Consider the following 26,427-nt stretch of genomic DNA (forward strand, 5'->3'; position numbering starts at 1 on the left):
CAGGACTTTGGAAACATCCTGCTGTCCAAGGGTCATGAGCAGTAGAGCAAGGCTTTGGTTGGTCGAGTCCACACATCCACCCTATAAACACAAACGCTTTAAAGATTAATCATTGTACCAACCAAGAAACGGAAAACCAAGAAAACAGTCACAGATACTCCAGAATATCAGAACCACAGAAGAGCAGACTGAAAAGTTCAAGCAATAATAAAACAGAATATGGGTCTTTTAAGAGTAATATTTACATCAATTAACTTTAGGATGTTAAACTAACAGTTAATCAAAATAACTATACTAGCTGAGACTATCAGAATAAATAGACATTCAAATTTACTAAGGTCCATCTAGAGAAAATGAAACTTTACCTTCATAATTAGAGTAGCAGCAGGACATATAACAAAAAAGCATAATTAGCTCTAGTAAATGTACAGTTAATTAACAAGGGTGAAGTGAATGCAGCTTCTATTTATTTCATGTCATAAAACACCACAGTCAATCAGACATGAAAGGACCTTTACCTGTCAAGGGTCTTACCTATAATACCATTCAACCACATTCCAAAACTGCGTGCCATGTTACATTAGTTTCTACTCTTTATCTCTTCCTATGGGTCTTAAAACTGAAAAACTGTTATGATCAGATCCCTCTATTCTTATTACTTATGCACTATTCTTCCCCACTTTTCCTTCCTTTTCTTCCAAATCAGTAAGCAGAACACAATTCTTTTCACAAACTTTTCAACTGCTTTGGTTGCCTTTCTTCTTTTATTCTTGAATTGCTCAAACATTTCAGCCATTTTGCTTCTACTAGATGTATGCATTACTGCTGTTTACATTTGTGCTTTAAAAAAGGTATTTCTGATTCTTTCTGAGATAACTCTATTTAAAATAATTCAAACTGACATTGTACACAGTGAAAGAAGGATGACCTTGAATTTCTACATATCTACAAGTCACAAAAAGAACCCAGTTTCTGACCAAAGCACATCGATGTCCAAGACTAGATTCATTCAAACTTTGAACAGAACAGGTGGCCACCTACTGCTATTCATGTGAGTACACTTCTCTCCCTTTTAAATGCATGTAGGGGTAGGAAATAAATCGATTCTCAGGCACAGACACTCACTCTTTGCTATCAGACTTCACTTATAACAACGGAGTAGGGAAATAAGCGGGCTTAGCTAAGCCTTTATGAAAATCTACTGCTCTTCCTAAACTACCTACATTAACAAAGGACAACATTTACCTCACTTAGTAAATGTTAGGACAAGAAAAGTTACATATATTTCCATCCAAAAAGAAAAATCTGACCCACGGAGAATGAAGACCAACACTAATTCTGTTTTACAGAACTTGTTCCTCTTCATAAGACTAAAACTAAAACTGTTCTCTTCAATCTCTGCTTCCTAGCATTATGTTGCTATTCCACCATTCTCAATTGATTTGTATTATGTACTAGACCAATATTTTAGTGCAATGTTAGGATCTGTGTACAGGGGCACCCTCCCATGGAGGGAGTAGTGGGGCCACCCCCACAGCAGAAGATGTAACCCTTGTGCTGTGTGGCTTCAATATCACTGCCAAGATGAGATAGGAGAAGGAACCAGAAACAATGCAAGGTGAAGCCAAAGCTATGCAGCAGCTGAGGGCTGTGGGCACTGGGACTGCCCAAGTGCATGGGGGAGGGGCTGTCACTCACCTGGCACCAGAGGGAGGCTTTGGGGAGGTGGGTTTGGGGAGGTGGAACTTAAACTGGCCCTGGAGGGATAAGTAGGATTTAAAGAGGGAGGAACAATAAGAGGATGGGGGAAATATGACCCAGGGCCAGAGAGGAACAGCCAGGAGGCCAGCCTGAAAGTGGCTGCATGCTGTCTGTGAAGAAGTTTGAGAAGGTGCAGGGAGAAGGTAGAATAGGTGGACTGACAGCTTTTCTGAGTCAAGGGTTTTGACTTTATCTTGGGAAAGTGAGAAGCTAGTGAAGGTCTCTGAACACAGAAGGAAAAAGATCAGGGGGAAGATTTAAACTGAAGAGGATGTTGGAGAGTTTTTGGAAAGGACCTCCCCCCTGCAAGTGGGGAGAGCAGCACACATAATAACTGTGGGAATGGGAGGAGGTTAGTTGATGGAGGCAGCAAAAAAAGATGCATAGGAAAGGGCAGTTCCAGAAAGCCTGGAATAGAACCAAGAGGAGTTGGTAACTGACGAAACATCAATAGAACAAGAGGGATTCAATCAGAAGATTAAAACGTTGGTAAAAATAAAGAGCACCTCCAAAAAGGATGAAATTTTATTACTCATTTAAACCATATCACATCACAAACCTAAAAAGAATTATTCATAAAAACATAAAACATTTCATCCTTTTAACAACTGAAGATGACAAACACAAAGGAAATTTCCTTAATGATTAAAAACAAACAAACAAACAAACAAACAAACAAAAAACCACCTTGGTCCAGGCACAATGAAATGGTTTAAAGTAGAACTTAACCAGAATGAAGAGAAAAAAAATAAAATAACCTAATCCAGATTGTTTTCTCTTGTGGACTAGTTGGCAAGCTTTCAACCTGAGGCGTATGCTGTGCTATTTATAGAGGATGTAAAACTCACACTCCAGCTGTGCCAGCCTGGCTATTCTGTAATGTGATGTTTTCAATTCTCCCAGGACTACTGGAAAGAGATGGAAGGGCCCCCAGGGTCAGAAAGAGGGCTTGCCAGCCAGCACAAGACCAAGGAAGGGAAATCTGAACAAGTCACCAGGGGCTTAGGGACGCACTATCACACACACATTCTAGCCTCACAAATGTCTAAATGACAAACTTCCTGAACTTTGTAACTGACAGGGTACCCTCTTGATCATTTATTTCCAACTTCCAAAAAATCACTAAATTAAGCATCGAACATTGGGCTCATTTAGCATCAAAAAAGCTGAGGCCAGACCTCAACTGCACAAAAATCGTGAGAAGATGCTTCCTCCTTCAAGAAGATTTCTTTTGATAGAACGTTTCTTTCCTCCACTATTTCCTAGCTGAATGGTGAGTAGAAGGGATGAAGTCACTCCACTGAAGACACAATTATAGGTCCTTTGTCTTCCATTTTAATTAGATAGGCATTAAATAAAACCATTTAAAATCTAGACATTTTAATTACCTCTGTAACAGTTCATTCTTACTTGTTCTACCTTAAGACTAATGAGACATTTTCAAGAATGGTGATTTGGATCAGGGGAGAAGATTGTGGCATAAGCTGTTTTCCTTAGTGAAACCTGTGCAGGGGTCAATACCTCTGACCCAGGCATCATCTTACCACAGTGACTAATAAATTATAGTGGCAAAAGGAAGAATTAAAAAATAAAACAAGATCACCACTGTATCCCTGCTTTACTGGTTTTATTTCACTGGGCTCACATATGAGTTTTGCTACTTTAAATAGGGTAAAACATCCTTGGAGACTTTGAGAAAGAAAGAGAAATGTCTAATAACTGAGAATAAATACACAGATAAATAAAGATGAAAGGCTCTTCAGCTGAAGAAAAAAGAAAATTTACAAACATTATACATTATTCAATAGCAGAATATAGTTCTTGCTAGTGCTCAGTTCAAGAATGTGGGGCTTCACATACACAGCAGAATAATGACCATCCCTCAGAGCCTGTCCTGGATTCTGCATGTCAAAGAAAAGGTGTCACCTTCCTGACATGGAACCAAGGCAAAAGATAGTGCAGAGTAACAGAAATATTGGAGCCAGACTTGTGATTCTTCGCTAACCAAGTAGTATATAGGACCTCAAAGAATGTATTTTCAGGCAGCTTCATCTTATTTCTCCTGCCATCATCTTTCCAATTTCTTTCTTGCTAATTTTAGGTCTCCTCAACTATTTTTTGGGAAACAGAGTAAAAGTGTATGTATACATATGTGCACATTGCTAACATGGATCAAGAGATAAAAATTGTGGCAACTGAGAGAGGATAGGGGGGCCTGCGTTGGTCTGAGCTGTGTCTCACCAGCAGAGCTGCAGATGCGAAATGGCAATCAATAAAGTCTGATCTTTAGCTTCCTGTCACTCCTTCTTTGTCCTGTGTTCTCATTTTTCCAAAGCCCCTGCCATGCTCTGCCATAGGCCTGCCTTCCCCAAACATTCTTCTATGCTCTAGAACGTACTACAAAATCTAGTCTGTTGACACTATATTCTATCTGAATCAATTGTCACATACAAATCCAGATTTTCAACTTCTCTTGAAAAACCTGAAAATAGTGAGCCCCCACTCGCACATGGTAACAACTGGGGGAGCTGAGAGATGGTACCTGCTTTGGTCAAGGCAATGTATCTCTTCAACTGGCCAGTCTCCACCTAACTTGCTTCACTTTCTTTACTTTCTCTCTACTGTATGACTCTGTTCCAGTTCTTTCCTCTCTCCACTGTTAAAACTTACCTGCCCCGTGTTCCAAACCTGGGGGCTGGATTGCTATTCACTGACTAGTTTAGATAATCCATTAAACTAGCTCATGTTAAACTGTTTAAGGGGAGAAAGAGGTTAACTCCTTGGCTTAAGCCCTTGAAAGAGGAAGAAAGTTGGTAAGGACAAAAAATGAGACACAATGAGTCTACGGCCATGCCACCCTGAACAAGCCCTATCCCATCTGATCCCTGAAGCTAAGCAGGGTCGGACCTGGTTAGTACTTGGATGGGAGACCACCTAGGAAGACCAGGTGCTGTAGGCATAAAGAAAATAAATAAATAAGGGATTGTAAACTGACAAGGTCCTTGCAATTTGTGAGGTCAACCAAGGGTTGCCTCACCTAAAACACACAAAAAACAAAAAAAGGAGAGAGACAATGAACTGCTTCCTGATGGCTCCTCTCCCAGACCTGCAGAGGTTGAAGACATACCCTGTAGATTTCTTCAAGCAGTAGCTTGGCACAGTTCCTACCGAGGTCCTCTGGAAGCACCGCTGCTCCCTGGCCCTGGGGGTTGGAGGCCAATTCAGCACTGAGGAAGGTGCCGTTGGTGGTCTCAGCAACCAGTGACAAGCCAAAGCCTGGAGACCTGGGGATTCAAAGGCATGGACACTGAGTAGGGTTAATAAAGTGGGGTTAACATTCACCAGCAAACAAAAAGACAGACATCTTTCTGATGGCATTCTGTCTGGTCACATCAATCCTTATTAGAGTTCCTTCTAGCTTACACTGGAAATATACATTACTTTGTGAGGACCTACGTGGCAGAAGATCTAAGTTTCCATTGCTTTTCCTATTATCCCTCCCTTCTCTATCTTCTCCCTCCCCTCCTACATTGCAAAAGATCCCACTGTGAGAATTTATAATAACATTAACAAGGGCTACCAGATATTGAGCACCTACTTTCTGCCAGTTTCTGCAGAGTAGATATTACGTCTCTATTTTACAAATGAGGAAATAGAGAAATTAAGCAACCTGCACCAAGTCCACCCAGCTAGAAAGTGACTGAGATGTGTTTCAATCATAGGTCTTCAGACTCCAAAGCCTACACAAATTTCCACCACAGCTCTCACTCACAACCAACCCAGAAGCTGTAAGCAACCTGGAGGGCACCTGATTACAGCTCTTCTTGAGAAAAAAAAAAGGGGGGGGGTGCCTTTTTCCCCTATAATGAAAAAATATCACATAAACCATAAAGGACATTGCTAAGACACACCTTTATGTTTTTGTCCCTAAAGGACATCTCTAACTCAGAATTCAATCACTCAGAATTCAATCATCTCTAACTCAGAATTCAGTCAAGGAGCTGGCACCATGTTCTCTCCCATCATGTTTCTACCACCCAATACTCAGAATCTAACACCCTCCTATCTAGGACCACAGCTCACTCATTCATTCATGCATCCAACAAACATTTGGGGAAAAGCTTCCATGGGCTGGGAACTGGGGCACTGTGGTAAATACAAGAGTTCCTGCCCTCACAGACTTTAGTGACACCAGTTCGACCCAAACAAAATCAGTCCATAAACAATCAAAACAAGCACTTCCCCACAAAATTTCCAGATTTGACACCTCAAATCTACTTCTCCCAGTACCTAAGAAAATATGTCATCAGGAAAGGAGCAGCAGCCTTCTGAGCAGTACAGTCCACACACAATCACAATACATACCTGCCTCTTTTGAGACAATTCAACACATATGTTCACGAAGCACTTTCTATGCATTGGGCCAAGATATTTGTTTCAGAAAAACTATGTATAAAATTAATGATGTCTTAAATGTACTACATTAGCTCACTATAGGGAAGAACTGTCCTTAATGGCAAGTCCTTAATTTCTTTAAAAAATTTTGAATGTCTATGCAGCCCAGGTTTAATAACATGCACTACGCGTAGGGGCACTATGAGTAATGCTTAACAATCCAACACCATGCCACCCATCCATCATCATGGGACATTTTACCACAATCTCAAGTTGCCTTTGAGTCATTTGACCAAGAGGAGGGAGGGGGCGTCCAGCTCAGCTGTAGAGAGGCAGTGGCATATAAAAATAAAAATAAAAAATGGAGGGTAGGGAGAACCAGGAGATAAGCTACCATCACTGCTTTAACCTACTTACCTGAATTTCCCAAGAACTTCCAAATTTTCTCATCCAAGTGAATTTTTGAGGTATGTGTATTTGTTATAACAATAAACTTTATATTTGAGATTGTTCCATTTAATATACTTGTTTCACAGAAAACAAGATAACATATTAAACTTTATGTACATTATTTCAAATTTCCCCCCAATTTACGGTATGTACTATCAGTCCTATTTCAAGTTACACTGACAAAGCAGTTGGTCACCAGGTGACTTCACTGAAGATGCACATTGGTACAATTTACAAGTGACAGCCACCAAAACTTTCCAACTGGTAACGGATAGATTTTTTTTAAAAAGTCATTATGTGAGTCAAAATGCGACTGCACTAGACAGATGTGCATTTTGGTCAAAGAACTGTCACAGGCCACCAAGAATTGCTGACCCTAAGTTTCTAGGCCATGGCCACAACTTAAACCCTTTCACTCCTAGATTTCAATAAGCCTAACTCACATGGATATTTCATTGACGTAGAAGAGGAAAATACCCACCAGGACTTTACAATTTCATAACAGAGAAGGAAGATTACCATTTGTCATCTGTAACTTAAGATTTAGAAAACTAAACACAAACTTAACATAATGCATTGGTTTTAATTTTTAAGGGAGCTTGGAGTTGCTGACCCACGAGTCTACATATACCCACATCTTGATCCATGTATGTTTCCTACTCACCATTGGCAAGTATAGGACCAGACCACACACTAGGTTAGCTGAGTCAGTGGCATTATAAAAAGCCATACTATAGCTGGAGGCCTGCTATGCTTCATCCCTGGCCACTTTTTGGTAGAAGTAGAGGCCAGACAGAAAAGGCATGACGGAGATCAGATCATTCAGATAGCTACTGCAACTACCTATCCTCCTCCATCTCTGTAATTCCCTTGGCCAAGAACGGAGGAAAAAGGAAAAAAGAGTCTTAGCAGCTACCTTTTCTGTAGCACCTACTATGTGCCAGGCATTGCATTAGTGGCTAATGTATGTGATCTTTTCATCTTTACAGTAACCAAGAGATGCAGGTGTTATCACTCCCACGATATGAATGAGGAAAACACTGGTCATATTTGAGCAATACACCAAGGTTTGGTATCATCACTGATCTTTCTAAACTCCAGAAGAAAGGGCCACCTTTGCACACAAATGCTTTCCCAACTCTAACCTCTGACACCACCACCTCTGTTGCTCTGGACTGTGAGCCACCACCGCATTTCTGAAATCACCTTCATCTTTCCCTTGGGCCTCATAAAGGTCAGATATCTCATAACACACTCACTCCTCCATTATTCTCTTTCCTTCTTTTGCTGAAAAGAAACCTCAGATCGAACAGCTGTGTAAAGGGTTAACTGTGGCACCACTTAGGAAAAATTGACTTCTTAAACCCACCACAGTCCATCTTAGACTCTGATATTCTTATTTTTAGGAGACACAACCTGAAAACTTTAGATTCAAAGTCCAATGATACTGTCATTCACATTGAAATGATTCAGCAAAAACAAAAACAAACAAAATCTACATACAAGTAAAGCAAATTTTGCAAAATATTCATTAACTACAGATAGTAGTAGTAATAAAGAGGTATTTACTTTCAACCTTTCTTTATATTTAACATTTTCATAGTAAAAAAATCGGTTTTACTTGCTTCCCTGATTTACTGGTTTCTAAATGTACAACCAAGTCTATCCAACCAAGTCTATGGCCAAGCCCAATCCCCTCTGATCTCAGAAGCTAAGCAGGGTCGGGCCTGGTTAGTACTTGGTTGGGAGACCACCTAGGAAGAAAGACTAGGTGCTATAGGTGTAAAAAATTTTTTTAAAAAATAAAATAAAAAATAAGGGATCGTAAGCCGACAAGGTCCTTGCGATTTGTGAGGTCAATCAAGGGTTGCCTCACCTAAAAAATGAGTGAATGAATGAATGAATGAACAAACAACCAAAACCTAAAACAGGTATTTTCAGTACAAAGATCATCAACTTTTTATTTTCTAAAGTGAGGTTTTCTGCAATGGGATTAACTAAACCAAATTCAAATCTGCAATAACAACTTTCTTTGTCTCTAGGGCTTGTTGTTGCTCTTGACAGGGAAAGAATCCGACTGGCACTTAGGCCAACAAAGGATTTTTTTCCCCCTAAACTGTTATTTACTCAGGGTGGATAAACTTGTTCACTTTAATTTTGTGTGAGAACATAGTCCAGATGGGATTTAAAGCTTAAAGCGCTTTTTATTAATAGCTAGGTTTTCATTCCCTTCAGCTAAGGACTAGATTCCTCATCTCCCAGCACTGACTACTGTTATGCTTTCTATGTGACAGCAGCTGCTGGTGACAACGGCAATAAGTCAGAAGGAAATTAATTCTGAAACTGTTCTTACTCTGGTTGCCCAACCTCAGAGCTGGCAGCTTTAACTTCAAGCAGAACAGAAGTATGAAAAAGGCTAGGGTAGCTGCAGAATTAGGCTCCAAAAATGCACAGACACTTACTTCCCAGAGTTGACTCCTTTCATGTGGTCTGTGTAAATATAGATATCGGGTATAAACTTGTTGAGGATGCTCCTTGCAGAATCCACAATCCGGTTTGCCATCTGAGGTGATACACGCACAGAGTACCTACAAACTAGAGTTAAGGGTGTCATTCTGCTTGGACTCCAGAACAGGGAAAAGTTAGTTATAAAGCTGGAGAATATTTGTGAAACTACAATAACAAACTGGGAATTCTAATTCCATTTTATTTTCCAACTGTATTTCATTATTTAACTGTATAGTGTCATCTTCAATTTTTATTTATTACATAATTTTTATACTATTGTTATAAAAGGCTTAAATGCTCATGATGAAAAAATCCAAACAATATAGTTAGAAAGTAAAACCTCCCAACCCTGCTCTAGACTTCCTACCCATACCCCCACCCTTAGAAATGGTTCAACTCAATTTTGGAACAAGTGAAGGCAACTCCCTCTCTGTAGGGCATGAGCCAGACCGGCTTTGAAGTATTCTCTGACCATCCCCCACTGCTGTAACAAATAAGTCTTTCTCTTAGAACTTAAGACCAGAACAGATACCACACTGGAGCTGACCAATCCACTCCCTGGTCTGTTGAGCAAAAAAAGAGGAAGCAAAAAAAGATTAGTGAAAGAACGTGGTAGCTGCCGTAGTATATAAAAACCTAAACAGGTTTGTTTGGGTTTTTGTTTGTTTGTTTGTTTTTACTTAGAGCTTATTTTCAATTATTTAAGTATCAATCCCTCCACTTGAGGATGATACAGATACCTCACAACTATAATCTTATGGTCAAAATACTGGTAATTAGCACTTTTACAACAGGGCACCCCCAGAAAAGAAAGGGGGAATAGATTAGCAATTCAAGTGAAAAAGCTGATGCTTGAGGAAGTGGAAATGATTACCTAAAATTAGACTTTATTACAGAAATTGGCTCTTCTCAACCCTACTAATCAAATAAAAAATAAGTATGTACTGAGCACCTGCAATGTGCAATGCATGGCCATGAGCTAGCTACATATGTGGGACGAGGGGATAAAGAAACGGAGAATAACATTATTTTCCCACGACCCTTATACAAACCTCATGAGGCAAGTCCAATAGGAAAAACAAAGTGTGCGGTATGCCCATTCTAGCTCAGCTTTTCAAAAATTACTATCAATAACACATCTAATTTTTATTTGAGGTGCAGAAACAAAATGCTCTGAGTGTGTGCAAAAATTTGACTACCATCTAGTTTCCCTTTTTGATTTATCCTGAACATTCTACTCAAAGATCAATCTTCCTCACACTGAGAATCAACCAGTAACTCCGGGCCCTCCCAGATCTTGCTGTCTAACCCTCCAACCTGCTCAGTGTTCATCCACAACCCGGCAATATCACTCCCTCCACTCATCCCAATCCTTCATCTTGAACTGTCTTCCTCCACTGTTCCCAGTCCAGAGTTCCCTCTCTCTCCTGAAACCCTCCAGCCAGCACCTGACTGTGGTCTGCACTTGAACTTACCATACATCTCCCTTCATATATACACATGTTCTTGCTCGTCAATGAGACCGCACACTCCATAAGGAAAGGGGCCCTGCTGCTGCATCCCTCACAACTCTCCAATACACTACTTTTGTACTCAGAAATATTTGATAAATATTTGACTTGACTCAAAGGACAAACCTGAAATGAGGAAAGAGCAAAGAGGGATTTTTCAATACGCACACACAGAGCCCAGTTACATCACCACCTCTTCTGTCCAGAATGTACTTTTGACCACCAGTAGCTTAGACAAACAGTCTCAGATCTCATACCCTTTGGACTAGGTGGGTGCAGGTGAGGCCTGAGGCTGCCCACTCTCCCTAAGAGAACACAGAGTCACTATCCTGATACATAATTCCACAGCATTCATGTTTCCCAAAGTCCTTTCAGGTACCTTATGAACTTACACCCATAGTAACCACTTGACAAGGGCCATGGATTCCTGGTTCCAGGGCTTACACTAAGGACAACTAGGTCACAGAACTAAGTTTCAAAATTAAAAAGATCCACTTCCCAAAGACAATCTCCTTCATCTACCCCTCCGGAGATGTAGAAACCAGGAGGGTGACAATGCCAACTCAGCGCCAGTGGAAGTCTATACTACAATTCAGGCAGTGAGGTGAAGGGAAAGGAGCTTTAAAGCCGGCTACATCCCAGGGTCACTGTGGAGTCACCTGGCTTGGCATGGAGGCCCTACCAAGGAATGACTAAATAAGAGTTCTAGAATCAGACTATCCGTGTTGAAGTCCCAGCTCCAGCAAACTGCAACATACTGGGTCTAATGTGCTATTCTCTATGCCTTTGCTTCCTCATTAGTAAAAGAAAGATGATCATAATACTACCCCACAGGGTTTGGAGGCTCAAATGAAATAATGCACGTCAAGGACCTAGTGGTGCCTGGTGGAGGGTTGGAGCCCAATGAATATCAACTATTGGTTTTCTTATTGTCAGTCCAAGATTCAAATCCCAAAGCAGAGGTTCTTATCCTTTCAGGACTCAGAGACCCTTCTGAGAATCTGATGAAAGTTATGGACCCTCTCTCAAGAAACAAAGGAACACACTTTTGCAGACAATTTCAAAGATTGTGAACGTCCTAAAGCTCATTTATGAATACCATATTAACTCATATCCAAGAGAGATAAGTTCATAGCTAGTCTCTATGGAGTGCACACCCTTTACCCTCCCCGTAGGGTTGCAGGTCAGAGAAAGCCAAGGAGTGAGAGAGTGAGTGAGTGAGTGAGTGACTGTGTGTGTGTGTGCGCGCGCGCGCGCACACACACACACACACACACACACACACACACACACACACACAAACTCACACACACACAAACTGATAGATTGACTCATGCCAATCTTCTGCCTCTACTTGTTTCTTCATTTAATTCTTATGTACCAGATCAAGAGCTACTAGGACAGCACTATTAAAATTAAAACAGAGTGCTCCTTTCTGCATCAGGCAAAGGGGAGAATGAGAGTGGGCGGCATTAAATAAATGGTAACCTCATTTTCTACTCACAGCTGCTGGTAGGAATCAAGAATAGCTCCCACCTAGGCCCTGGCCAGCTGGTCAGAGAGAGAAAAGATGCACTTTGGGCCATAGCTCATTAAAATCACAAATGCACCCAAGAGAATAAGGCTAGTTCTATCAAGCTTTCCTATGAGGAATATAACCTCCAAGCTCAGCCCAACAGTTAACCAGTCTTGCAAGTAAAAACCACAAAACCAGCTAAAGCTTTTTCCAAAGGCGGCTCTTTTTTTTCCAGGCTCCAAAACTGGCCAAATCCACATTCCTTGGAGGTGTTTGTGAAATGGGCAGCTCCGCAGACCAGTGGCTGGAATGTTTGGTTTTCAGACAGAGATCTAAACAAGGGAGCTGCTTCAACTTTCCAGGGGAGTTTAGAAGAAGATTAGGGAGGATTCAGGTGTCTTATCCCAGGCCAAGAGGAGGGATTTGGGTCCTTACTACTGTCTGTCTGGCTCAGATTCTATATAGAGAAGGCTCTAAGAACACCCAAAGGAGAAATTAGGGAGGAACAGTCACATCTCAGGTGCCTGAGGCACCAGAGCTTTCAGCTTTCATGTTCTCTGCACAACCCAGGGCCTTCCCAATTTCTCAGGATCATCATCAAAGGCTTACTCATGTGGCTTTTGCACATCCACTACAGGCAGGACCCCAGTGTGACAGCCTCCATGAAACCCATGTTGTTACCACAAGATTATGTGAAAACAAACAGAGCAAATGCTGGCAATCACATTTCCTGACTACAGGTAATGGATTCCAAGCAGAGTTCACTGCAACAGTACAGCATTTAGGAAACAAACCTCAAATGAGAAAACTAACTGAAATAGACCTGGCAGCGTGTAGGCTTTCATGGACAAGGCCATTAACTAACTGCAGCATTTTTTGGCAACAATGAAGTTAATTTAACTATCCATCAACCTGGGGACTCCCAGGACAGAAACTATTTTTCCCCCACCCGCCCACTTTCTCCTCACATGTAGGGCGTGGCCCTTAGGTAGGGCCAAGATAGCCATGTAGAGAACAGACCATAATCCAGGGAAGCTTTGTTAGAAATTCCTCTGTTCCTGATGATCCTTATAAAGAATTTCAGGCAGCACTCCAGGTTTGATCTTTTAACTCTACAACAGCCTTCTCTTACCCATGGGTACGCAGCCCACTCTATTCCATTTTTTTCACCACTTACTGTTCAAGCTAATAAAGGCCTCTGAAAAGTCAGTCCACTGCACACTTTTCCTCCAAGACAGACCACCCCAAAATCTCCTGAGAAATACAAAACTTGACTTTAAGCATCTACCCTATCCCTGAGAAGCAGAAATCCTGGTCAACCCTACTTTAACAAACTCCCACTGGGAAAGCCATTTCCCAACCCCATCCACTACCATGACCTCCAACACCTGCCTTTACCTAGATCTTGTCATCACCTAGAAATTTACCATTTTTAATATCTTGAAACCCCAAAACGATTCCCTAAACACAATTTCTTGTTCTTCTACATAGCACACATTATCTATTTCCACTAGACTCAACCTTTCAACCTGTTAAGGTTTCTAATCCTTGGACCATGTGCTTTCCGCAGGGTGGCAAGCCCCTGCTGTGTTACTTAGTAAGGAGCTGCACTGGCTATCACTTCAATGTCATGTCACAAATACCACCTATCTAACCCACCATTCTGCACTACTCATTCAACCTGTCAATCACACCCATCCCTGGATGAAACTGGCCCTCCTGTCTTCTCTACTCCTCCCTCTAGGCTGCCAACTGCCGCCAAATGCAGCCACACAGCCATGCAGCTGGAACCATGATACAGCTTCAACTGAGCCCATACTGCTGTCCCACAGCATTTTTCTTATCTTTCATTACTATGCCCCACTGTGAGAGCACATCTTTACCACTCTTGTCATGCTCCCTTATCACACCTCTGCCAATCCTTATCCTTGAATCCATCCTAACTTAGTGAAAATTGAAAACTCCTAACTCCCTTCCACTCACCTCCAGACAAATCAATCTAGAGCCATCCTTACCATATGCCTGCCACTCTCGATCCATCCCTTCTCAAATAATAAAAATAACAGCAGCTACCATTTACGGAATGCTTACTTATATATGAGCACAGTGCCTTGTACTATACATCTATGACCTCATTTAACCCTCATTACAGGTACAGTAGGTATAATGGGCCCAATGACAAACAAGACAACCAAGGCTTGGGGCCAAAATCCTACCATCAGTGAATGGCAAAGCCAGAGTTAGAACCCACATCTGCCTGATTCCAGCACGTGTGCTTTAATTACCTTATTACCTTGGTTCATCAGTCTCCCTCTCTCATACTTAAATCTACTTAAATTTCATACTTAAATCTACAACCTACAAAAATACTCAAATCATTACCACCCTTTTTTTTTTTTAAAGGGAAGGAATCTTATCAATTCTTCATCAAGTTACCACCTTATCTTTCTTTCTTCTTCTCTTTCCTGTCAAGATTCTTCAAAGAATGACCTTCACACTTCATCATTTTCCTCCCGGTCACCCCACAACCCAGAATTAATTATCTGGTCTCTGTCTCCACCACTTTATAGAAAGAGCTCCTCCCAGGGACATCAGTGGCAGCCGGATGTGAATTCCTCAGCTATTCTGCCTTTCTAATGCTGACTCCTCTGGGCTCTTCAAGGCACTGACCTGGGCTTCCAAGAAGCTGTGTTTTCTTTAACATGACTTTCCCTAGTCTCCCTTCCTGGGAGCACTTACTTTGCTTTTGCTGTCAAGTCTTAGTGGCCTCTCAAGGTTCCATCCTCCTCTCTTTGCAGTCTGCATGAGTAGCTGACTCCAAAGTATTCACTTCTAGCCCTCACCTTGCCCCTAAGTTACAGATCTACATTTCTAATTTCCTTTCTAGACTTGTCTCCCTGTAACCATCCTGAAGGATCCTCAAACCCCACATGAATAAAACTGAACCTATCTTCATGCCCTGTACTCCACCATACACCACTCAAACATTTGTAGCTACTATAAGAACAAATCTCTCCACCCAGGTGCCCAAGTGAATATAAAAAATCATCCTCACGGACTACTTACTCCTCTATCACAGAGCAGGTAATCACTGCATCTTATCCACCCTGCCTCTAGGATCTCTATAAACTAACAGCCCTGTCTGGCCACTACCCTCATCATGTCTCTTTAGGACACAATAATTCTCTATCATTTTTGCCTCTAAGTAGTTGCCATTAGGTGATTTTTTTTTAAGTTGTACCTTCCAAAATTTAAATGAGCCAAAAGCAGCCAAAAGTTCTTACAGTGTCAACAAAGTTGTCCTCAATATGCAAATTTACTCTACAGCAGTAAATTGTTGATTTAAAATGAAGAACAACTCCTCAGCATGGTTTACAAATTACCATATGATCCAGTGATCCCACTTCTGGGTATACATCCAAAGAAATGAAATCAGGATCTGTAAGAGATAATATGTACTCCCATGTTCATTTCAGTATTATTCACAACTAGCCAAGACATAGAAGTAATCTAAATGTCCATCGACAGATGAATAAAGAAAATGTGATATTTACATACAATGGAGTGTTATTCAGCCTTAAAAAAAGAAGAAAATCCTGTCATACATGACAATAGGGCAACAGGAATGAACCTGGAAAACATTGTGCTAAGTGAAATAAGCCAGACACAGAAGAACAAATACTACATGATCGCACTTAAACAAGAAATCTGAAATACTAAACTCATAGAAGCAAAAAGTAGAATGATAGTGGCCAGGGACTACGGGGGAGAGAACAGGGAGGTCTTGGTCAGAGGATACAAAGTTGCAGTTATACAAGAGAAATAAGACTGAGATATCTATATAATGCATATAGTTAATGATACTGTATTGTGTACTGTACTTAAAACTTCCCAAAAGATCTTATGTTAAGTTTATGCCAAAACAAACAAACAAATTTTAAATAAAGAGGGCAAGAGGAAACATTTGGAAGTGATGGATATATATACTGCATTGTGTTTCATAAGCATAAACTTATCTCCAAATTGATCAAGTTGTATACATCAAATACATACAGCTTTTTAGATGTCAATCATACCTTAATAAAGTTTTTGAAAAGTAAATAAAAATTAAGTATATTAAGTAATTATCCATGAAATAGATGCAGTGTAAACACTTAATAAACAGTAGATATTATTATTCCAGCCCTCTTATATCCTCCAGACAAAATTAGTTACTCTCTACTCAGATCTCCCAGCCCATTACACATATGTCCATATCATTTTACATATTATATCAGAACCGTGTGTTTATATATGTTTCCTTCACCAGACGATGAGCTCTTCTGAGAGAGGGACTACAAGTGTACTGGTGGCCCCCAAACCAGAGCCCTCAGGAGAGTATCACATACAAGGGAGCCATTTAAGTGTTAATTAAAAAAGAATATGAATGAATCAATCTAATCATGGTGAGGCAGATAATAAAGCATCATATCTCAGCCAACAATTATAATTTCACTGTTAAGACTTTTCCATGACTGCTGTCTAAAATGTAAATGACCCTAGGGAGCAGTAATGTTGTTATAAGTCATTCTTATCTTAGTGAGATGAGAAAAAAATAAGAAATATGAACCAAATGCAAAGGATACGCCATTCCTCTGATACGTTTGATTTTTCCTGGATCTATGAGGTGAATGGGCTTCAGGACTTTCCTTACAGGACATGAGAAAAACACTTCACCTCCTCCTCCAGGAGGCATTCCTCGTCGCACAATCTGCATAGGTAGTAAGAAAGAAGAGACAAGGACAGGCAAGAGTGGATGACTCTGACACGCAACCCATAAGGTTTATATAAACGGGCTCTTCCTTAGAAGAGAGATAGCTCTTTTACATTCAACTTGGCAATCCCTTCAAGATCAACAGCACATTACATTAGCTTCAAGAGGGCACGTGATAAGCAAGGACACCTCGTGGTATGTCAGAAATGGAAGTCCAACATGGCCTTAAAATGAAGGACTGGCCTATTCCGTGAGCTAATCGCATTTCTTAACCATCAGGAACCCTTTTCTCTTCCTGTTCAATTAACTAATCTATCAAAACTCTGCATTATAGTCATGCCCCACTTAATGACAGGGTCGCGTTCTGAGAAATGCATCATTAGGTGACTGTGCCATTGTTCAAACATCATAGAGTGTACTTAAACAAACCTAGATGGCATAGCTCACTACACACTTAAGCTATATCATACAGCCTGTTGATCCTAAGCTACAAAACTGTATAGCATGTTACAGTACTGAATACTGTAGGCAGCTATAACACAATGCTAAATATCTGTGTATCTAAACATATCTAAACATAGAAAAGGTACAGTAAAAATGCAGTATAAAAGATAAAAAAGGGTACACCCATATCAGTCACTTACCATGGAGCTTGCAGGACTGGAAGTTGCTCTAGGTGAGTCAGTAAATGAGTGGTGAGTGAACGTGAGGGCATAGGACATTACTGTATACTACTGTAGACTTTATAACGCGGTACACTTAGGCTACTTAAAATTTACTTTAAAAGATTTTCTTGAATAATAAATTAATCTTCACTTATTGTCAATTTTTTACTTCACAAACTTTTTAACTTTTTAAAATTTAACTACTTTGTAACAACACGCTTAGCTTAAAACACAAATATATTGTACAGTTGTACAAAAATATTTTCTTTCTTTACATCTTTATCTATAAAGTCTTTTTCTATTTTTAATTTTTTTTAAACTTTTTAAACTGTTAAAAACAAGACACAAACATACACATTTGCCTAGGCTAACATGGGGTCAGGATCATCAATATCACTGTCTTCCACCTTCACATTTCGTCCCACTGGAAGGTTTTCAGGGATAACAACAACCATGGAGCTGTCATCTACGATAACAATGTCTTCTGAAATATCTGCCCGAGGCTCTTCTTGAGGAGGTGTCACTCTTTTCAGAAATATGCCCATGATGGTTTTGTTTGTTTCTTTTTTCATCATAGATTTGCAGATAATGCACCATGAACATTCCTCTCTATTAATGATAACCTTTTGGTGTTAGGGTCCACGTTTTCAAACTTTTTAAGGAGCTTCCTGAGTTCTACAAAAGCTTCTGCTAAACCCTTCACTAGGAAATTTCTTGGGGGCTCTTCTTTGTATTCTCCTGTGGTTTCCTGTTCCCTTGCCTCTTCTACTTCTACATGTTCTTGTTCCAGTTCCAACAACTCCTCAAAAGCCAATTCTTCAGGAACCATTTCTAGGAGCCTCAATATAAGCCTCATCCACACCCAGGTTAAAGTTGTTTGCCATCTCAACCACAGCCTTGTTACCTCCTCATCTTTGACAAATCCTCTGAAGTCATGAACAAACCTCCTGAATGTCTTCTTCCAGATACCATTCATACACTCCTTGGTGACATCACCCCAAGCCCAAGCAAGGTTCTTGATGCAGCCATAGATGTTGTAATCCTTCCAGAATTGCATCAGTGCCCTCCTCAGTTGCAGCAATGGCCTGGACAAAGGTCTTCCTCAGATAGTAAGCCTTATAAGCTGCTTTAACTCCTTGATCCATTGATTGGATCAAAGAGGTAGTGTTTGGGATGAAGATCACCAACAAAAGGAGGATGTCCAGGAACACTGTCAACAATAAGCAAAATCCTGAAGGTTATGTTACACTCCAAACAGCCATTCAGGAGGGCATCTTAGAAAAGCAGCTGGTCATCCATGACTTTTTACTGCTCCTGTAGTACAGTGGTAGTGTGTGATTAAAGGCTCTAGGGTTCTCACTGTGCCAGATCACAAAGGGTTTCAATTTGTAGTTTGAAACACTGCCCCTAAGCAAGACTATTATCCTGTCCTTAAAAGCCTTGAAACCTGGTATGATTCCACCTTCTTAGGAAAAAAAGTCCTTTAAGGCATTTGTTTCCAGAAGAGGAAGGTTTCACATATATTGAATATTTGCTCTGGCAAGTAATTTTCCTCCATAATCAGCATATCTAGAGTTTCCAAAAATTCTTCAGCTGCCTTCACAACAGCACTACGACTCATCACTTACTTTTGCATTACGTAACGAATAACCATTCTTGAATCGTTTAAACTACCCCAGGGCTGGCAGTAAATTCAACATCATAGTCAAGTCCAGCCTTTTCTTTCAACATTGCAAACAAACCTTTTTGTTTTGGCCAAGATCATCATGGTTCTGAGAGGGATATGCTTCTGTGTCTGGTCTTCAATCCAGGTCATTAGAAGTTTCTCCATGTCTGATATAAGCCCTTCTCAAATTTTTGTTGGTCTTGTTGCCTTCAGTGAAGCAGATCCTTAGCTTCCATCACTTTGTTCTTGTCCCCCAAGAACGCAGCTATGATGGAATGTGACACACCTAACTGGCGAGCAATAACCATCACTGATTTCCCACCTTTGTAGTCCTTAACCACTTTTTAATTTCATTGCCAGGTCAATCATTCAATGTGGTCTCCTAATGGCAACATTAGCAATGGACTTTGTATGCTTAGGGGCCATGATGAACAAAATAATGTGAGATTAAATCAAGCACAAGAGGAAATAACGCAATCAAAAGACATGGTAAACAAGAGATGTATGAGGCTGCTGTCAGCGTAACAGAGCATTCTGTTTTATAGCAAATTTTTTTGTTATAAGTAGAAAGAGTACACGCTAAAATACAATAAAAAGTATAGTAAATACATAAACCAGTAAGATAGTCATTTATTATCAAATATTATGTACTATATGTTAATTGTATTTGCTATACTTTTATATGACTGGCAGAGCAGTAGGTTTGTTTACACCAGCATCACTACAAACACGTGAGTAATGCACTGCACTACAATGTTACCATAGCTACAAGGTCACTGGGTGATAGAAATTTTTTAGCTCCACTATAATCTTATGGAACCACAGTCATATATGCGGTCCATCATTGACCAAAATGTTATTATGTGGCACATGACTATATTCAATAAAAATGAAGTCATTTATCATTTAAAAACATCAATTTTAAAAAGCAGAGATGCTAAATGACTTAAGATATCCAGTTATCACACTAACTTGATATAATTCCTTTCAATAGCAAACAAAGAGATGCTTATATTACTTCTAGTAGGTTTTGAATACACTAAAAATTCCCAGGGGCATCCGGGTTGAAAGGCTCTGGACATAAATTGTATCTAGATGATCTAGATTAGAGAGGCATTATAGTCAGAATTCTGGCTCCACTACTTATTAGCTGAGTGACATGAATAGAGTTGTTATAAGGAGTAAAGGAATTAATACATGTAGAATGCTTACAATAGTGCCTATCATGAAGAAATGCAATATAACTGTTGGTTACCATTGTCATCACTAAAGGGTCCCTTTCAGTTAAAAGTCGGTAATCTTTGATTCATGAGTCCTGTGGGTCTTCTTGTAAATGGTGACTTCAAATGGGACACACACACGTATACACACATCATACAGCTCTTCCAATGAGTTGGTAAGGTAATGTTTTACACAGATATATACAGCCAACAATTCACACATTCTTACCTTTAGCTCAAATGATTCACCATCAATCCCAAACTGTTTCAATAATGGGAGGGCCGTTGCCCTAAGAACATCAACCTGTAGAATTATTTCAGAATTAAAAAAAAGTTTCATTAAACCTTGAGCAGATGGCAAGAAGAAAGAGCCCATGAAGCAGAATGAGGCATAGTAAGAGGTAGATGACGTAGTCTAGTAAAGAGAAAGGATGCTGGCTTACGACTGAGCGTGTGTGGACCAGCTCTGCTCCCAAGACTGCAATTTTATAAGTCACTGGCTCCTCTGAGTCTCTTTCCTCATAGAGACTTGTACCTACCCCAAGAGTCATCATCATGAGCATCACATTTATCATGCAAAAAGTAGCGAAAAACTACCAGGCTCATACAGAAAACAAACTGGGACCTCTGCTCATTCTTTTAGGTATAAACACTATGAAAGAAAATATCAGTCTTTTTAATTAATCTTTTCCCAACATGATTGTTTAATATTTAAGGCTGGTGGCACTCTTAGCTAAAGCAAAACAGCTACCTAAGAATCCTGCTGATGCTCACCACACAGGCAGTTAAAGAGTAGGTGGTTGATTCTATAAGAAAGTGAGGGCAGTAGGGGAATGATAGCCTCAAACTACCTGAAGTGGCACAAACTCCAAACTGCATAGTAATGGCAAGACTGTGCCAAGTATTACTGTCATCTTCTCCAATTCAGAACTCATAGGAGAACTGGGGTCCCTTCTTGTTCATCTGTGGACTTCTCAGAGTATAAGGATGGCATTCGAATCATGTTTATCTAACAAGTCAGTGAATGGTGCCTCAAATGCAACTTGAGAAAGAAAATTACTCCCTTATTTGTTCCCAATGGGCATGGTCTCAGACAAGAAAATCCCAACTGCCTGAATTTTCCTTGTCTCTAAGGTCAAGGGCTCAGCCTGTCTGTCTCCAAGTTGCTACCAACTCTAACATGCTAAGATTCAATGGAATGATACTCCAATAAATAAGGCTTCAGAGCAGAGAAAAGACCCCAAATATTCTGCTGTCAGAAAATTAACCAGAGGTAGAAATGCTCCACGAAACCTAAATGGACCAGGTGGAACAGAAGCCATTACTAGGAAAACCATTCAAGATTAGCTAATTTCAATTAATTATTAAAGCTAAACATACTCAAATACTTAAAATATGTAATTGGGATTGTCAGAAACAAGAGGAATTCTGTCTATGTTAGTATTAAGTGCAGCTGGGGAGAAGGCCAAGCCAGATTCTGGGGAAAAAAACAGGGATGCAAGGATGTGGGTTACTCTGTCTACAAGACTCCTGGGAACTAACCAGCCACCAGCTCTCCGGAAGGGGGTGTGGAGGGGGTGGGGATGAGAAAAACCAAACAACCCTGTGACTCATCCTACCTGTACCTGGAGTCACACAGAATGAGTCAGATTTACTCTGAGGGTTAGCCGGAAGCCCAAGTGTAACTTCAGGCATGGTTCTATCTCCCAAAGCACTCTCCACCTGACATGAAGGGCAGGCAACTTGGTGTAGAGGGACTGAAAGAGTGGATGTGAACTTGACTCCCACGCTGCCTCATACTAACTATGAGACCTGGACACTTTCCCATCCCACCAGGCTTCCTGTTGTGTAAAATGAGGAGCTAGACTAGACATGTTCCATGGTCTCCTCTAACTCTGCTCACTAGTTTTCGCAGAGTGGGGATGGTCTGCAAGTTCTGCTTAAGGGAAACTGAGCAGTCACTCTGTGGTTAGAAAAAGCAAAAGTCTAACCCAAGTGGCACCTCAGAGCAAAAGTGTCATCATCCTGACAGTTCAGTCACTCAATCAACAGGCAGAAATGTCATCAGATAGATGCCAAATAGAGAGGAAGAAACCTGCTCTCGGTTACCGTGTCTGAAACTGACGAGAACACCTACCTCACAGAGTTTGTACCAGAATAAAACAAATATGAATACATTTTATTTACTAGAACAGTGCCCAGCACACAGTTGGCTTTATTGTACTTCTTTTCCTTTTCCAGGATGGTAAAGAAAAAGAAAGGAATCGTCATTCACCACCTGACCAGATTGTTGGCACCAATAAATATCTACTGCAGGCTCTGGTGCCAAATCATTGAGATTCAAATGAGGCCTTCTGGAACTTTTCTTCTTGAAATGTCTCCCCATTTTCTATTCTTTTGCCTATGAGGAAAAAATATCCCTACCCATTTATAAGGCTCATCCCATCATTTCTGCTTTCGATCTTCATCCTCTCTGGACTTCTGCAGGAGTTACCCTTATTAAATCCTCCAATGCTTTTTATTTTAATTCCTTCCTTCTCCATTACAGCATCTCTTCAGCCTACAAGCAAGCTCAAGTCTCCTTTCATTAAAAAAAAAAAATTCTAAACCTCATCTTTTCAGGAGTCATCCAATCTAACCTTCTGGAAAGATCTCCTAACCTTCCATAGTTCTCTTTCCAACTCGCTCCTCACTGTAACTGTCTTTACACTCCATTGACACTGTTTTCTCAAAGGTCAATAAAACTTCTCACTGATGAATCTCCCTGCCGAGTCCTAAATAAACTTCTGCTAAGGCTGACTCTCTAGGTCCTCTCTGGCTTCTTAGAACTCAACTTCTACTTGATTTCTCTAAACACTTCTATCTCCACAGTCGTTGCCAGCTCCTCTTCCCCTACTCACACCTTAAACATTCATTTCCTCTTCTATTCTCAGTCCTTGGGACCATGGGGCAAAAACTCTAATGCCCACAGAGGTCAGAAAGGGAATTTAGGAGGAGGGAGGAGGGAGGCAGATAGGGTAAAAGGGGTCAAATACATGGTGACAGAAAGAAATCTAACTATGGGAGGTGAACACACAATGTAAGTATATATATATGTCTTACTGTTATAATGTACAGCTGAAACTTACTGGATTTTGTTAACCAATGTCACCATAAAAAATAAATTAATTAGTTAAAAAATAATAAACTAATTAATAAGTTAATAAATAAATAGATAGATGGGGAAAAAAGAAAGGGAATTTAAATGAATGATGAGGTCAGCTAAGACTTCCAGCTAACTGGAGGGCTCATGCCTTATCCAAACAAGGCAGCTGCTACTCAGTTCCAATTGGTGGCTGTCGTGGAAGAACAGCCATCCAGTGCTGCCCCGTCAACCTACTATAACATAAAATCTGGGGTTTCAAACATGAACATCCAATTCAGATACATACACTACCACACTATGCAGGCCAAAAGAAAAACACTAGAATATTTCAGCCAAAAAGCCACCAGTGTTCAATTTCGGCACTGGTTAATCTCATTCTTCTAGGAATTTAATATCAGCGGGTAAGAAACTGATGGCCTATCACTGAGGCTCCAGACAATAATTTCCAACTGCCCACTGGACAACCTCATGTAGATATCCTGCCAACATACCAGAGAACAGGACCAAAATCAAGCATATCACCCATCATCTAATCACAATTTTCCTCTTCCCTGTGTCCAACTCTGATCACTATCCTTCGAGTCAACCAGGAGAGAAATCATGGAGTTATTTATGACCACTTTCTCCTATCCTATCTCCAATTAGTTGTCAAGTTATAAAGTCTCCCTCTACACTGTCCTTCATATCTGTCCCTTTCTTTCCCCTTCCATCTCTTTTATGTTCAAACTAGCTGAAAATTCATCCTTCTCTCAACCTCCAGAGTTATCTTCCTAAAAACCAGACTGATTCTATGGTTTCCATTCCTCTAGAAAATGTTCCTCAACCTTCAGCAATTTGCTTGTACCTCTATCAGAGCCCATAAATATTCAGCCTTGTAGTGTCCCTAGCTGTGCTCACAGCTATCTTCCCCATGAGGCTGAGTTCCCAAAGGCAGAACTCATCTTATTCACGCTGGTGCATAATAAATGTGGACATCAACTGATGGGGAAACCACACATTAAAGAGATTGCTCAAAATGAAGAAGCCACAGGCTGGAGAAGTTACTCTTTATACAAGATTAGGTATATGTATTTTATCCTGGGTTGGAGACAAGTGCTAACCAAGGTCACTTTAGTCATGCAGCTGTCAAAAGTGAATAGTCCTGCAGCACATGAAACAGATTTTTTAAAAATACTCTGCATAAAAGTTAAGTATGATTTCTGGGGAATTCACCAACTAATCTTTGTCTGTTAATGTGTAAAACTTTTTAAAATATTGCCAGTGATTACAGCTTTTTAGATCATTAGCAATTATAGAAAAAAAGTACAAAACTGGGACACACAGTGCCAAAGTCTCCCGTATGCTTCAGGGTCTTTTCCTATTATTCAAGGCACCTTCGCTACCCTCCAATCTAAAAGTGTAGAGGCCTCCTCTCAAGAACACTTTTAACAGAAGGGCCCATTTCCTAGAATCTTCCAGAAAATTCAGGAAAAAAGCAATCCTTTAAAATTAGTTTTAAATTCTAAACAGTTTTTACAACATTCCTTTACAGCTAACAATTTCAGATCTTGCACTGTACTCATATTCTAGGAAAAGATTTTATGTACTCGAACTCCCAAGATGGGGAATAAGTCTTTTAATGCCTAAAAACACATTAACCAGGTTTATACCCTAATAAGTGTCTTGGTAAATATCAGCAGCTTCCACTTTGGAGCCCACTGAACCTCCTAAATGGTCTTCTTTGGTTAGGAAAGTTACACACTTCACATTCTGCCTCAGAAGCCGCTCCTGCATTGTCTGTAGAGGTGAAGGTAAGAGTCCTTGATTAGGACTTCACATCATGCCCTCAGCTGTAAGATACCTTCTCTGGAAAGCAGAGCATCCCAAGGTGGGGATCCTTCCCTCCCTACAACAGGTATAGGGCAGGCCTAGACAGGACTGCTCTAATCTATTTTTTTTCCCTCTTTCTCTCTCTCTCACGGGCATGAGTCGAGGACAAAACCCATCCTAGACTGGCACTAAGACAGTTGTGGTGACCACAATGAAAATTCCACCTTTATATTAAACTATCCTCCCTATACCTGCAGGAAAGTTAGCATCCTCAAAAAGAAACTATCAAAGCTCACACAAACCTTCCCTACCCTTGTGCCCTTTTTCTAAATCTACAAACTCTTCTCATAAGAAGAAAGTCCTAAAGTTTATAGGTGAAGCCGGAGAAAATCAAGATTATGTTGCACCAATGCCAAGGAGAAATTATTTTATGTCTAAAATTTTGGTCTGCTGCCTTCCAGCCTCAGCTATCACCTTCCAGCCTCAGCTATCACATGACCTTATGAAAGTTCTACTCTCAAACACTGTGGCCAACACAGCCATATTTCATGTCAATCATGATGAGACTACAAGTGTCTGTTCTGAAGGTTCTTAGATATGACAGAAAGGCATCTTGATAAATGTTAACAATTGCCACTGGATTTGATGATTACAAGTCTTGGTTCATCTGCCTCCTGGAGTGATTAATCTCTACATCTCAAGGTAAATAACAAACAAATACATCCAACAATAAAACTGTGACTTTATCAGAAACCTGTTCTCAAAAGTTGGGTTGTAACAAGAGGCGAAGCAAAAATCACACCATGGTTTGACCTGACTACTCACCGAAGGGTCAACCTGGTCATTGGTCACTCCTCGCAGAACTATTCTTAATGGGTGCTTCATAAATGGAGCCAGACAAAGAAGACTCTCTAGGTAATAGCCAATGCTGCGAAGGACACTACAATCATGTTCCACGGATCCACCATACAGGAGGCCAGGCTGATAATATAAAGTTGTTCCTTATACAAGAGGAAAGAGAGCAACAT

At 40.4% G+C, this 26,427-nt stretch overlaps 1 protein-coding gene and 1 pseudogene across 1 annotated transcript in view; one reads left to right on the forward strand and one right to left on the reverse strand.

Moving 5' to 3' along the window:
• RCL1 (RNA terminal phosphate cyclase like 1) overlaps positions 1 to 26,427 on the reverse strand; it is a 51,461-nt gene that overhangs the window by 8,850 nt on the left and 16,184 nt on the right. Inside the window, exons 3-8 of the mRNA XM_025051396.1 lie at positions 26,225 to 26,400; positions 20,675 to 20,749; positions 16,767 to 16,891; positions 9,069 to 9,194; positions 4,889 to 5,045; positions 7 to 81 (exon numbers count right to left, since the gene is read on the reverse strand). Coding sequence (XP_024907164.1) covers positions 7 to 81; positions 4,889 to 5,045; positions 9,069 to 9,194; positions 16,767 to 16,891; positions 20,675 to 20,749; positions 26,225 to 26,400 — 734 coding nt within the window. The remainder of the gene's footprint in view (positions 1 to 6; positions 82 to 4,888; positions 5,046 to 9,068; positions 9,195 to 16,766; positions 16,892 to 20,674; positions 20,750 to 26,224; positions 26,401 to 26,427) is intronic.
• LOC112485016 lies at positions 4,602 to 4,720 on the forward strand (annotated as a pseudogene).

This window comes from Pteropus alecto, unplaced genomic scaffold (assembly GCF_000325575.1).
Source record: "Pteropus alecto unplaced genomic scaffold, ASM32557v1 scaffold95, whole genome shotgun sequence".
Classification (NCBI taxonomy): Eukaryota; Metazoa; Chordata; class Mammalia; order Chiroptera; family Pteropodidae; genus Pteropus; species Pteropus alecto.